Source organism: Oryza glaberrima, chromosome 3 (assembly GCF_000147395.1).
Source record: "Oryza glaberrima chromosome 3, OglaRS2, whole genome shotgun sequence".
In the NCBI taxonomy this organism is placed as follows: Eukaryota; Viridiplantae; Streptophyta; class Magnoliopsida; order Poales; family Poaceae; genus Oryza; species Oryza glaberrima.
Window position 1 is genome coordinate 26686827 of NC_068328.1, and position 13394 is coordinate 26700220.

At 44.4% G+C, this 13394-nt stretch overlaps 1 protein-coding gene and 1 pseudogene across 1 annotated transcript; both read right to left on the reverse strand.

The window, feature by feature from the left end:
- Positions 1–2693: 2693 nt before the first annotated feature.
- Positions 2694–3576, reverse strand: LOC127768875 (60 kDa jasmonate-induced protein-like; annotated as a pseudogene).
- Positions 3577–8333: 4757 nt separating this feature from the next.
- Positions 8334–9349, reverse strand: LOC127768656 (60 kDa jasmonate-induced protein-like). Its single transcript, XM_052294276.1, has one exon. It carries the CDS (start codon positions 9347–9349, stop codon positions 8477–8479), a length of 873 nt encoding a protein of 290 aa, XP_052150236.1. The 3' UTR covers positions 8334–8476.
- Between the last annotated feature and the right edge of the window lie 4045 nt (positions 9350–13394).

Sequence of the window (13394 nt, forward strand, 5' to 3'; positions counted from 1 at the left end):
CTAAATTAACAACTTTAATTTGCATCGAAACGAAGACCATCTCGTGCTATTATAAAAATTAAAGATATTTTTGTCAGTATTTTGGTACGTCATTCGTATTTGAGTCGGTTTTAAGCTCGTTCGCATTTTGATATACAGATCCGTGTTTGAGTTGGATTTTAAACTTGTTTCCTTTTGAAAATATAAAAGGAATGAAAAAACTTGCATGCTAACTTGAGATGAAATACAGACTTCTAATTGCAGCTCATGATTTTCTGAAAAAAAAATATTCAAGCGAATTCCTACAGTATAAATTTTACCCTAACTAAACCATATAACAATAATAAAATCAAAATAACATTTACCCGTTACAACGCATGGGCATTTTTTCTAGTATCAAATAATTAGAAGGGGTGAGGTTTTGAACCTAGATCGTCTATCACATCACCTTGTAGAGCTAACCGGAAGACCCTGGACATTTCTCATTTGCATCCGAAACAAAGGATTGTAGGAACATCAATCATGTCAAGATCAGGTTGTCAATTTCGTTGTCTATTTCGGAACGAAATTTAGGAAATTTGGGTAGTTTCGCCCCTACCGGCAAGCAAATATGTCACCCGAAATTTTTGGTTTTTAATTTCCTTTTTCAAAGCTTATTAAAATTCAATCAAATTTTGTTGAATTTGCAAATAATTTCTAGCAAAAAAGTATAGAAATTTCTGAATTGTTCGGAAATTTCGGCGCATAGAGATTTCGACCCAATATAAAATTCATAACCATGATCTAGATTCGTACTTACTAGGTTGAGTCATGTTTATTTTTATGTTACTAAGTATGGAGGTAATAACTCCTAGTACTAGTTAAAGTTTCATCGCTTCTGTTTTCACCCAGATCCAAGCTTGCTCTTTTATCTTGCTATTAAAGTTGTTGGGGTGGTCACCACATGACGAAACACTCTTGTGATTCGTTCGCACACCATAATTTCCAGACGACGAGAATAATTAGAAACTTGAGAGGAGCTTCTTTAGGGCATGGGGAGTTGTAAGCAGGTGTTGCCACCAATCTTCCAGCACCGTGCAATCTTCTAGTCGTTCATGTGCAGGTCCAAAGCTAGTATTCGTTGCCCCCAGACTCTCAACGGGAGAGCTTGCATCCGGCCCGGTCAGTAGGTGGAGCATCGCCCCTTGTGTCACTCGGTAATAAATAAAAGGGGACATATTTGTTGGTTTGGCTATCCTCAAACGGTCAAACCTATCTGCCGGCCAAACTCCACACTACGGTGTGTTTAGTCTACGTCAAAATTAAAAGTTTGATTAAAATTAGAACGATGTGATTGAAAAGTTGAAAGTTTATGTGTGCAGGAAAGTTTTGATGTGATGGAAAAGTTGGAAGTTTGAAAAAAAAGTTTGGAACTAAACAGCCACATCTATGTTGTGTATTCAACTATATATATTAATCATGCAGATTGTATTTGGGACATGTACTCTTTTCATTCTTAAAAAAAAAAGGAGATGTGACCTCTTCTAGTATAACAAATCTGTACAATACTCTGTCTAAATTTATTGAAAGGGTTGCCTTTTTAGGAAGGAGAACGTATGTCGTTGCTGTCAGTGCAAGGTGATAACTAATGGTAACGTGTCTATTACCAGACAAACTTGTGGAGAAAAGAAGAGAAAAAAAACCCACACACATAAGAAAATGCCGGGAGGAAGCAACGAGGTAACTATAACGTTGGCCATATAGGATAGGATCGTAGATTAAAAAAAAAAATAGTGGTCAAAGAGACTCTCAATGGGACACCTATTACTGCCTGCTGCCTTTACCGCCGGCACGGCACGACACACACGCGGAGTATTACTCTATCGTCGTCCCGCATCGGTCGCGCCGGTACACCGTACACGTGCGTATGCGCGGCGGCGAGCCAAGCCTCGTACGTGGCCCCGCGAGTCCGCGACGCCCCATGCACACGCCGTCGTGGATTGGCCGCGACGCTTGTGCTCCCGTGCCGCCGCGGGCGGTATATGTTGCTGCCGGCCTCGTCCTGTTCAGGCCTGCGCGCGACGTGCGTTGATGGCGCGCTCTCTCTCTCCGGTTAGACTCACGATGAGTATTCACTCCAGCATTGGAGCGCATTTTGTGTCGGTACTCGGTAGAGATATCAAACCGATGACTCCTTCCGTTATAAAAAAACTAAATCTAAAAAATATGTGATATTTTCTAACACAATAAATTTTAAAATTTGGACAAAGGGCTGTACATATTCATTATATACATATTCATTATAGTAGGAGATGTCACATCCCTGTCTAGGTTATGTTTTTTTAGGAGGGAGTACACATCACGAAATTAAAACAATACAGCACATTAATCAGAAAACTCCAATCATCCCTTAAGGGGATTTTTTTTTTCATGTCGCTTAATAAGTCATTAAAAATTTTGAAAAAAATAGTAAGATAGATCAATATATGATATATTACTTCACAAACAAGCATGTTTAAATTTAACTTATACAATTAGAAACTAAAACAACAAATTTGACATTGAATAGAACGTATAATTCGCGGTTAAATTTATTATTTTTGTTTCGAATGGTATAAATCGAAGTCGAAAGATATATTATATATTGACCTATCTTAATAATTTTTAAAATTTTGTAATGACTTTTAAAATGCCATGCATGAAATCAGGGGATAGAAATCCATCTCCCACATAATCAAGGCAATATATAGGCTATAGCCACCTGATCTGCTCTTGTAAACAGCACGCACGTCAACGATATAAACTTGCCGCTACTACAACGTCATACTCGCGAGTTAGAGGTCAGAATGTCCCATAGGATGGCACGTCCTCGGTCCTCCTCTCAGGCATGGAGCCATCGCGGCGCAGCAGAATATGGCGGAAGGTCCACCCGATGACGGCGAGCGCCTCCTTCGCGCTGCCGATCTTGGCCCTCTCCCGCAGCTCGCCGGCGAACGGCCCGCCGCCCCACTCGCCGGTCCTCCGCCACCGCTTCAGCTCGTCCCACATGGCGTCCCAGTGCTCGATGTACGGCAGGTGCTCGGCGGCGACGCTAGCCGCCCCGCGGCGCCCGGCGCCCGTCGCCAGGACGGTGTCCATGACGGGGCGAAGCCGCTGCGTCTCGCAGATCACCACCGTCAGCGTCGACAGCGCCCGCTTGAGCTCCACGGCCTCGTCGTCGGCGGCGGCGGCGGCGGTGGCCGGGTCGTAGGCGGAGATCACCACGGTGGCCGGGTCTTCCTCCAAGGGGAGGTCCGGCAGGTTCTTGACGCCGCCGACGAGGTCGCCGTAGCTGCTGCCGAACGGGAGAGGGGTCGCCGCCGCGGAACAGGTGCTCGTTGCCTCGCAGGGCGTGCCAGTGGCCGCTCCGGTTGGCGAAGCCGGCGACGGAGAGGCCGTCCATCCTCACGGCCAAGGCACCCACGCCGCTCCCGTAGTCCCGCAGATCCACCATCATCATCTCGGCCCCCGGGGGACCCTCGATGTGCGGTTTGCCGACGGCGACCGCCGGGAGGTTGCCGGCGAGAGGGAGAAGAAGCAGGAGGGAGACGGAGAGCGCGGTGGCCATGGCGAGGAAGGCGCGCGTGCAAGCCGCAGCACAGTGGCTCGGGTTCGCAAGAGTGCGACGGCGGGTTTTATAGTGGCTTGGCAGGTGAGCGGCGCCGGAGCCCGGAGGCAAGCGCGCCGGGAATAACTAAACTTTTTATTAACGTGGTAATTAAAAATTTACCATTAGATCCACACACATATGAGGACCTATTAGAGTATAAATTGCACCTACGGTTCAATAACTTGGCAGGTGTGCGCGATATAGTGCAAAACTTGAGAATTGAACGTCCAAGTGCAACAACTGACAAGCAGATGTATTTTAGTACAAGAACTTGACAAGTTATTAGTATTTTGGTATATCAACTTAGTTATATATATGTTAGGTGATTAGGTGAGTTTTTTTTCACGATATCAATATGTCGTTACACAGCAATCCTACATATTTTACCTCATAATATTGAATTTAGTCTTTAAAAATTATGTTGCACATCCAATTTACATCCCGTTACCTTTAATAATGTTTATTTTCTTCACCTTCTTAAATCTTAACCGAAATATATATAATAATTTCTACATCCAGTTATATTGATTTTCAGTTATTAGTTGTTAGGATAAAAATATAAATATGCTTATACAAATCCACACTAGTAAATTATCAAAATAAGTACTTAAAAATTAAACATGTATAAAAAATACACCAAATAATTAAGTTGTCGTATAAATTTTTAACTTATTGTATCAAAATCGTATATACCTTGAAAGTTGTTGTATTTATATGATCACTTATAAACTTTGTACCTATCTGTCAAGTCGTTGCACTAGAACGCTCATTCTCATGTTCTTGCAGCAAATTGCACAAACCTACAAGTTATGTACTGTGGCTGCAATTTACTCTATTATAAAAGGCACTAGAACGCTCATTTATCATGTTCTTGCACCAAATTGCACACACCTATCAAGTTATGCACCGTGGGTGCAATTTACTCTATTATAAAAGGCACTACAACACTCATTTCTCATGTTCTTATACAAAATTGCACACACCTACCAAGTTATGTACTGTGGCTGCAATTTACTCTATTATAAAAGGCACTAGAACGCCCATTTCTCATGTTCTTGCACCAAGGGCATGTTTAGTTCGCGAAATGAAAATTTTTGGGTGTCACATCGGATGTTTGACCGAATGTCGGAAGGGGTTTTCGGACACAAATAAAAAAAACTAATTTCATAACTCGCATAGAAACCGAGACGAATCTTTTGAGCCTAATTAATCCGTCATTAGCACATGTGAATTACTGTAGCACTTATGGCTAATCATGGACTAATTAGGCTCAAAAGATTTCTTTTGTGATTTCCCCCTTAACTGTGTAATTAGTTTTTCTTTTAATCTATATTTAATGCTCCATGCATACATCAAAAGATTGATGTGATGTTTTTGGGAAAAACTTCTGGGGAACTAAATGGGGCCTAAATTGCACACATCTATCAAGTTATGCACCATGGGTGCAATTTACTCTATTATAAAAGGCTAGAACGCTCATTTCTCATGTTCTTATACTTAGATTGCACACATCTATTTATGTATTACGGGTGCAGTTTACTCTGTTATAAAACTGTAGCAAAAAGTTAAATATCCCGGTGCGCCGCGCGTGAGGCAGCTGCCGGTCTTTTCACCGCGCTGTCTCCTCTTCGTTTCTAGTAGTGATCTATAGATAACTGTACTTTATGTTCACCAAATTATTCGTCCTAATTTAGTAGAGGAGCTCCTGCTTCTTCTTCTTCTTCTTCTTCTTCTTCTTCTTCTTCTTTTTAAAAAAAGAAAAACTTGATTCTCGGATATAAATTGAGAAGGCAGTTCGTATTGAAAAATTTTGAGATAATTAATATGATGCAAATTAATTTGTACTCAATGGAAGCTGATCCATCGGTGAACACCAATGAGACAACCATGATATAATAATCATCAATGAAAGCGGCACGGCGAAATTGTTGGAATTAATGAATGAGCCTTAGCCCACTCAAAGATTAATTCTTTGGAAAATCACAAAAGCCCACCTCATGGGATGGCATGCATGTGGAGTTTAGTACCACCTTGCTTATTCTAGGAGAAGGGGACCTCCTTAAAAGGGAGGATGCCTTCCTAGCCATTTGAAGCATGTGTGGTGGAGAGAAGAGGGGAAACACACGCGCGCGCTCGCTCGCCTCGCCTCGCCGGGCCGGGCAGGCGGCGCGCGTGCACGACGTACGCGTCGAATGGTTCGAAAAATTGGCTTCTCACCCTTGCGCAGATGCAGCCTCCTTTTGCAGTTTTGTTTTGCTGCAAATTCGGATTCGTTTTTGTTTTGGAAACGTTCCGAAAAATCCGGTGCGTGCAAACGGCATGGAGTCCGGATAAGTTACGCGCGACTTATCCGGTTCGGTTACGCGCAGTAGAGATCGTGCGGGCGCCCTGATCAAGCGACCCTTCTCTATATAAATCGACCCGCCGTCTTCACGCAACACACGCGAAATCAATCTAGGGTTTGCCTCCTACTCTGTACTGCGCCGTCGCTCGTAGACTACTCCATCTCGCTCGCCGGCGTGCACCGGCGATCGGGAGAGCAGGTCTCCGGAACCTCTGTCTTCGACGTCCTGCACCGGGAGAAGACGGCAATAAGGTTTTTGGGAAGCGCTTCGCGCGACTGCTCCCTGTTCGTTCGCGACGGCTCGTCTTCCTCTTCGCTCGCGTGTTTCGTGCCTTCGTAGACGCCTGCGAAAAGTTTCGACCAAGCAGCCGGTCTTTCCGTCACCTCGGTACGTGTTCAATATGTTGCGCATATTTGATCTGTTCATGTTATACTGTGTAGTTTACATGTGTAGATCTAATGATGCGTTCATGGTAGTTTTCATCTGTAATGTCATGATTTATTTATGGAATAGATTAAATCATTATATGCCTATAATCTCAACAGAAATTGGCCAGAGGAAGCGAGGAAACCTAAGCTAGCTATAGCCCTTCATGTTCTCTCGAGGCCCGAGCTGTATGTGTGATTCTGCTGGTTCGTGTAGCCACTCGCATAGTCCCACTGACTTTTTTTTTTTTAGCAGAACGACGGTAGGAGAACTGCTGGAATTTAATTGAAAGGATGAAAAAACCAAAAGCATTTACAATCCCATTGAAGGGATAGGAGTTCAAGCAATCAAAAGAACCTCAAGGGGATCTAAAGGCCGTCTTTCGGAAATCTTGCTAAGAGCACCCACAATGGTTATCTATAGGCTCTCTACAAGAGATCCATGTCAGCATATTTTCCTACGTAGAAGATATTAAATGAAGAGGGAGAGTAAAACTATCTACTAACTTAGAGATAGTCTATAGAGAAAAACGAGGCAATGCATGAGAGAGATATAGATATCCATGTAGACATACTATTGAGATGGTTTAATATTAATCTAGTCTATTGCTGAGATGTACATGTTTTATAGATAGCACCTTACTTTACCATTGCGGGTGCTCTAAGTCTTGCTTTACAAAATGAGCTACTTCACTTGCGAAGCAAGGGGTGTTTTGAAAAATCCTTCTATTCCTTTCTAGCCAAACATTCAGCCAAGTAGTTAGTAAAGCACCCCTTATAGCTTACTTTTCACACAGTCCCACTATCACAACTCACAAGGAAAGCCGACACAAATTTGTGGTGATGTGAAAATAGGTGGACGTATTAAGTCCCCCCCCCCCCATTAAGGCTACATGTATATTATAGAGTGATCCTTATACTGATCCTTTATATGATCCCATTAGCCCTAAGGATCACTCATAAAAAATAAAAAAAATCACTATTATGTGCTGCAACTTAATTTAATTATCTCATCTTACTAAAAGGTGAACGATTTTGCTAGATATTTGTCATCAAATTTCTCCCCCTAATATTTGTCAGATGTAATTACAGTACAATCGTAGTGTAATTACACTGTAACTTGTATGTAATTACACCGTAACTATAATGTAACTTGTATATAACTTTCAAGAACTCTCGATAACATGTTATTTCAGTAAAATAGAGGTCGTGGGAACAAATCCTTTCACATATGTGTGTGCTGTGATTTTTTTCTTCCTCACCAGAACAAATCTTGTAATAGATCTAACGATTCAAAATTACATGAAACTTACATATAAGTTACACTGTAGTTACATGCAATTTACAGTGTAATTACATACAAGTTACAGTGTAATTACACTACGATTGTACTATAATTACATCTGTCAAATTTTTAGTAGAAAATTTGTCGACAAATGTATAGGTGCTCTCAAAGATAAAATGGTAAAAGATGGGCGCGGCTTAGCTTAACACACCCTCCTTGCATTGTGGAAGAGGTGTTATATATACCTCGGTGAAGCTAACCTGACTTAAGACCTATTCGAATATTATACGTCAAGCATGTCCTAAGGTTAACTTGTTCTCACGAGTTTAATACTTTAACGATACTCTCTCCATCCCAAAATATAAGGAATTATGAAGGAATGTGATACTTTAAATCTGGACAGGCACTTTATCTAGATTCGTAGTACTCTAAAGTGTCACATCCCTCTAAAATCTCTTATATTATGGGACAAAGAGAGTATATAGTTAATATCCCATCTCTGCTTGCTGCCTTAATCTGGACCGAGCATACTAGATCTAACGGCCACTGTATCCATCCTCTCCCTCCCATTTAATTTGTTCATTCTACATCTTTGGCAAGACCAAGTTTAATTAACTTCTTCCATTACAGCTTGTAAAATTAGAGCAACAATAGTAATTAAGCAAACTTGATCAACCAAAACACAGCAGAGACTTTATTAATTAGCATCTGAGCACACAGAGACACAGGTGCAGATCAACCTAATCACTCCAGATTATGGAAGTGCCGACAATGAACCGATCAGACCAGACCGTGCATATACAATCATGAAATCTTATATCATGAATAGCTTGCCGCCGCCGTCGTCGCCGTCGCCGCCGTCGTCCTCGCATCCGGCGGGCCGCGGGCACCGCGCCCTGTCCATCTTGCTCCGGGGACCGAGCTCACCCCACCGGCCGGTGCTGTTCCACTCCACCAGCATGGCCGATATCTCGCCCCAGTACGGCACGTACTTGGCCTCGTCGGAGCTCAGGTAGCTCTCCTCCTCCCACCGGCCGCCGACGGCGCGCGACACGGCCTTCAGCCGCATGGGCTCGGTGACCATCACCATGAACTTGGCCACGGCCATCTTGGCGTCGGCGGCCGGGGTGGTCGCCGGGTCGTAGCGGGACAGCACCCGCATGGCGCTCGCCGCCGACGCCCTCCCCAGCGGCACGGCGCGCAGGTTGGCCACGCCGCCGATGAGTTCGCGGTACGTGCCCCCGAACGGGAGCTCCGTGCACGGCGCCGCGCCGCCGGCGGGGATGATCACCGGGTGGTGGCAGCGCCCGCCGCGGAACGTGTGCCAGTGGCCCGTCCGGTTGGCGAAGCCGGCCACGTAGGCGTCGTCCTCCGCGACGAGGAGCTTCGCCTCGTCGCCGCCGCCGCTGGCGAACAGGCGGACCGTGATCTGCTTCGACGGCGGCTGGTCGTCGTCGAGCAGGTCCACGACGGCGTGGCCCATGAGATCCGGACCGGCCCCGTCGTCGGTGAGCGCGGCTTTGAGGGGCCTGTAGAGCTCGTGGTACCATGACTGCGTGGCGAGGTCGAACATGATCTCCACTTGCCTCGGCTCGACGACGACGACGCCATGCTCGCCGCCAGCGAGCAGCGCTGCTGCTGGCGAGAACAACGACGCCGCCACTAGTAGTGGCAGAAAGAGCGCCATTCTGGATGTGTACGTGCGGAGGAGGAGAAGGTTTTATAGGTTGTTGTAGCACTGGGTGGAGAAGAACGAATGTGATTGGTTCGTTGATCAGTCACGCACTTTTTGTTACGCACCCAACAGGCCAACACCTACCGGCAAGCACCGGTTAAAATTTTACTACATATTTTATGGACGTGACTACAGCTAGTGGTAGCCAGCTACCACTCTATCTATAAGAGATACTATTCACCTATACTTCAAACACAATTTTCTCTTAAACTACTCATCCAATTTACGATCCAATTACACTGTTGTGTTCGTAATAATTAAATCTTTACAACAAGATCTCACATGATTATATTTTGATGAAAAATCACAAATTACTTTTATGATATGTCTTAATTACTTTTAGATTTCACTAAGTTACTTCTTAGACATACAAAAGTAAATTCAGTAAAGCTTAAAAGTAATTTACATATATTATAGAGTTAACTTATAAAAAAAGAAAGTAACTTTAATTAATACATTTTTTCATTGAACAAAGTATCATATATATAATTATAATATATATAAGTTACTTTTAGATTTGATTAAAATACTTCCTATACATTCATAATGCTTTGAGGTGATTACTTTCATTATTATTTTTAGTTAATTCCATAATTTGTGCTGATTAATTTAATTTCTAGATAGAGTCATGTTTTTATCTCTACAACGGATTTACTTCAAATGACATGCCAAAGTTACATTCGTTTTGTTCTAAGTTACTTCTATAATATTTGTAAATTACTTTTAGCCTTTACTGAATTTACTTTTGTATGTTTAAGAAGTAACTTAGTAGAATCTAAAAGTAATTTAGACATGTTATAAAAGTAATTTGTGATTTTTCATCAAAATATAATCATGTGAGATCTTGTTGTAAAGATTTAATTGTTACGAACACAACGGTATAATCGGATTATAGATCGGATAAGTAATTTAAGAAAAAATTTCATAAGAAGAAAAAAATGCACAACCTAATAGCAAAAACTACTTGCATGCATGTCTGTAACGCTACTAGTACTTCTCACGTAATTGTCCGCGTCGCTCGTTAAGCCTAAATCGAGATGCCTCTCGAAATAGATTTTGCGATATTTTATCGACAGATTTTCTTAAAAAAAAGAATCAAATGTAAATATAGTATAACTATAATGTAATATAAACTTGCATGTAACAACAATATGTAACTGATATGTAACTTGTGAATAAAACTTCTATATATGTGTTCTTAACGATTTAAATCAAAGGTTGAAAAATAAACTTCGATAAAAAAAAAACCTCAAAATCAACTCTAAGTTTAAGATTGACAATTCAATTTTTGATTGATAATCACAAGTAATAATACCTTCGTTCTCTTTTCCTTTTCCCCTTAGTGTGGCCCTCTCCTCCATCACCACCGCACGCCCCCTTGATCCGGCCGCGATGAGGAGCCCCCACACCGTTGTCTTCCTCGTCTCATGAGAGCATCTCCAACAGTATAGCTATCTCACTCTCCAAGCTAAAATTTGGTAATTTTGAAAAAAAAACGAGCTCCAACAAACTAGCTATTCCACTCTCCAAGCTATTTGACTGGCTAAATGGGCTCCCTAGCTGGCCAAACTTGGCCAGCCAAAACTGGTTCGCCAACCTTGGGATTGTGGGACCCACGACCATACTTTTCTCTCCCCTCTCTCTCTCAGCATTCTCTCTGCCTCGGCTTCCTTGGCGCGCCACCGATGAGGAGGAGGACTGGAGTAGGAAGGCGCTGTCGTGGACGTCGTCCGATGAGAAGTAGTCGTCACCGGTGGAGGCGGAGGTGTCGTGGACGAGACACAGCGATGAGGCGGCGGAGGAGCAGGCAAGGCCGGCGAGGAGCAGAGGGCCACCCCTTGCGATGGTGGACAACGGCGACGACAACGACGAGGCCGCCATCCGTGCGTGCATCCTCTCCCATGCGAGCGGCGGCGGCAGGGCGGCGGATTGCAGCGAGGCGGCGCTGCAGCTGCCGGCCTCCGCTCGCCGGCCAGCCGCCATCCTCCGCTCGCCGCGACCGTTGGCGCCACTCACTCCTGCCTCCACCCCCTTCCCCGACGCCGACAAGCTGCCTTCAGGCGACCGAGCTGAGGGTGGTCTGACCAAGCCGAGGCCAGTCTGACCGGCCACTCAATTGCGGTCTGACCGGCCAGGCTAATGGGGCCCTCTAATAGGGCTACAACGGCTAGTTTTCTAGCCGTTGCAGAATAGCACTGTCTGACCGGCCACACACCTCCGGTCAGACCGGCAGTACACAGAGTTGGGGGATTTCGCCCCCAATGGCTAGTTTTGGTTGGTAGAAGTATAAATACTCCCCCTCCAGCAGCAAGGGGACTCTCTTGGCACCACTTCAATTGCATACACCCCTTTCATCTCTCACACACCCACTTGAGCTTTGTGTTCATCCATATAGTGTGTTTGAGGGTTGTTCTAGCCAAGAGTCAAGTGCAATTGCTTCCATTGTAGAGCTAGTGTGGCACTTGATCATCTACGAGTCGCGTCATCGCTTGTTACTCTTGGAGGTTACCGCCTCCTAGATGGCTTGTGGAGGAGTTGCCCGGTGACCTCTCCGAGAAGATTGTGGAGGAGGCCTGGTGCTAGTTTGTGAGTGGTTTGGATTTCACCACCTTCGGAGTGAAGGAAGAACTACCCTGAGTGATCGAGGCTTGGGTAGTCCTCTCCGTGGGCCGGCTTCCACCTTGCCCACCCCTTGACGAAGGGGGCGTGCGGTGGCTTCATGGTTGAGCGGTGGAGTTGGGCTCACCTCAACAGGGAGTAGGAAACCGGCAAGTTTCTGAACCTCGGTGAAAAATCTCTTGTCTCCTTGTCTCATTTGATTGTCACATTTACATTTGTGCAATTTATATTTCTAGAGACATACTTGAGATCATATCACCCTAGGATTGCAAAACATTGACATAGGAGTGTGATTTACTTTCCTAGATAATTAATTGAGCCACTATCACTCTAGATTTGCAAAACATAACTTAGTTACTTAGTTAGACTTAACCCTCACCGAGCCTAGCAACTTAGGTTAGTTTTGTTTAGGTGTCATTTAGTTTTTAAATCGCCTATTCACCCCCCTCTAGTCGACATCTCGATCCTACACCGCTGCCCCGCCGCCGCGCGCCATGCCCTACCACGCCGCCACACTCAGCCATCAAACCGCCGCGCACCACGCCGCTCGGCCCCAGCCTCCTTCCACCAGCGCCCTGGACTCCTCCTCCCCAGCGCGCCGCCCTGCGCTAACCCCCCACCACCATGCGCCGGCCACCCCCTCCCAATCTCAGGCGCACAAGAGCAGAGGAGAGGAGGAAGAACCAAGAAAGGGATAAAAGAGGAGTTTGGTGGGGAAGAGGGGAAGAAAGAGGAGGAAGAAGAAGGGAGAGGCTGACATATGGGTCCCGATGTCATAGAGTCAAAGTAGAGAGGGTAGATGGAGAGGTTGTTGGAGTGAACAACTAGTTTGGCTAGCCAAATCGGATAGAGAGTTGGCTATATGGGTATTTGGAGAGTTCGATTTGGAGAGGCTGTTGGAAATACTCTGATACATGCTATAATTTCTCCTAGTGACATTGTTTTTCTCACCTGGATATATCTGAATCCACATGCAAACATGTGGTGGCTAGTTCTAGTGTGCAATTTACATGTGGGCCCTGCCAGTGACACAACTGTAGACTGCATAAAGTCAGGGGATCTATTTCCCAACTGCACATAGGTGCTTAAGGGATTTTCCTGCCAGTTAAAGCTCTTTACTACTTTGTGTCCCATCCAAAGTTTCTGAGAGGAATGGGTGATTAAAGCAGTTTCCCGAGGAATGGGAACATGTCCGAGGGCCTGTTTAGATCCTCTGGTTAAATTTTTTACCCTGTTAGATCGAATGTTTGGACATATGTATGGAGTATTAAATATAAACGAAAAAAATAACTAATTACACATATTACGTGTAAATTGCGAGACGAATCTTTTAAGCCTAATCACGATCACGTCATGATTTGACAATGTGTTACTACAA

Excerpts from the sequence above, each read along its gene's own strand:
- LOC127768656 (XM_052294276.1), bottom strand. The coding sequence starts at position 9,349 with ATGGCGCTCTTTCTGCCACTACTAGTGGCGGCGTCGTTGTTCTCGCCA.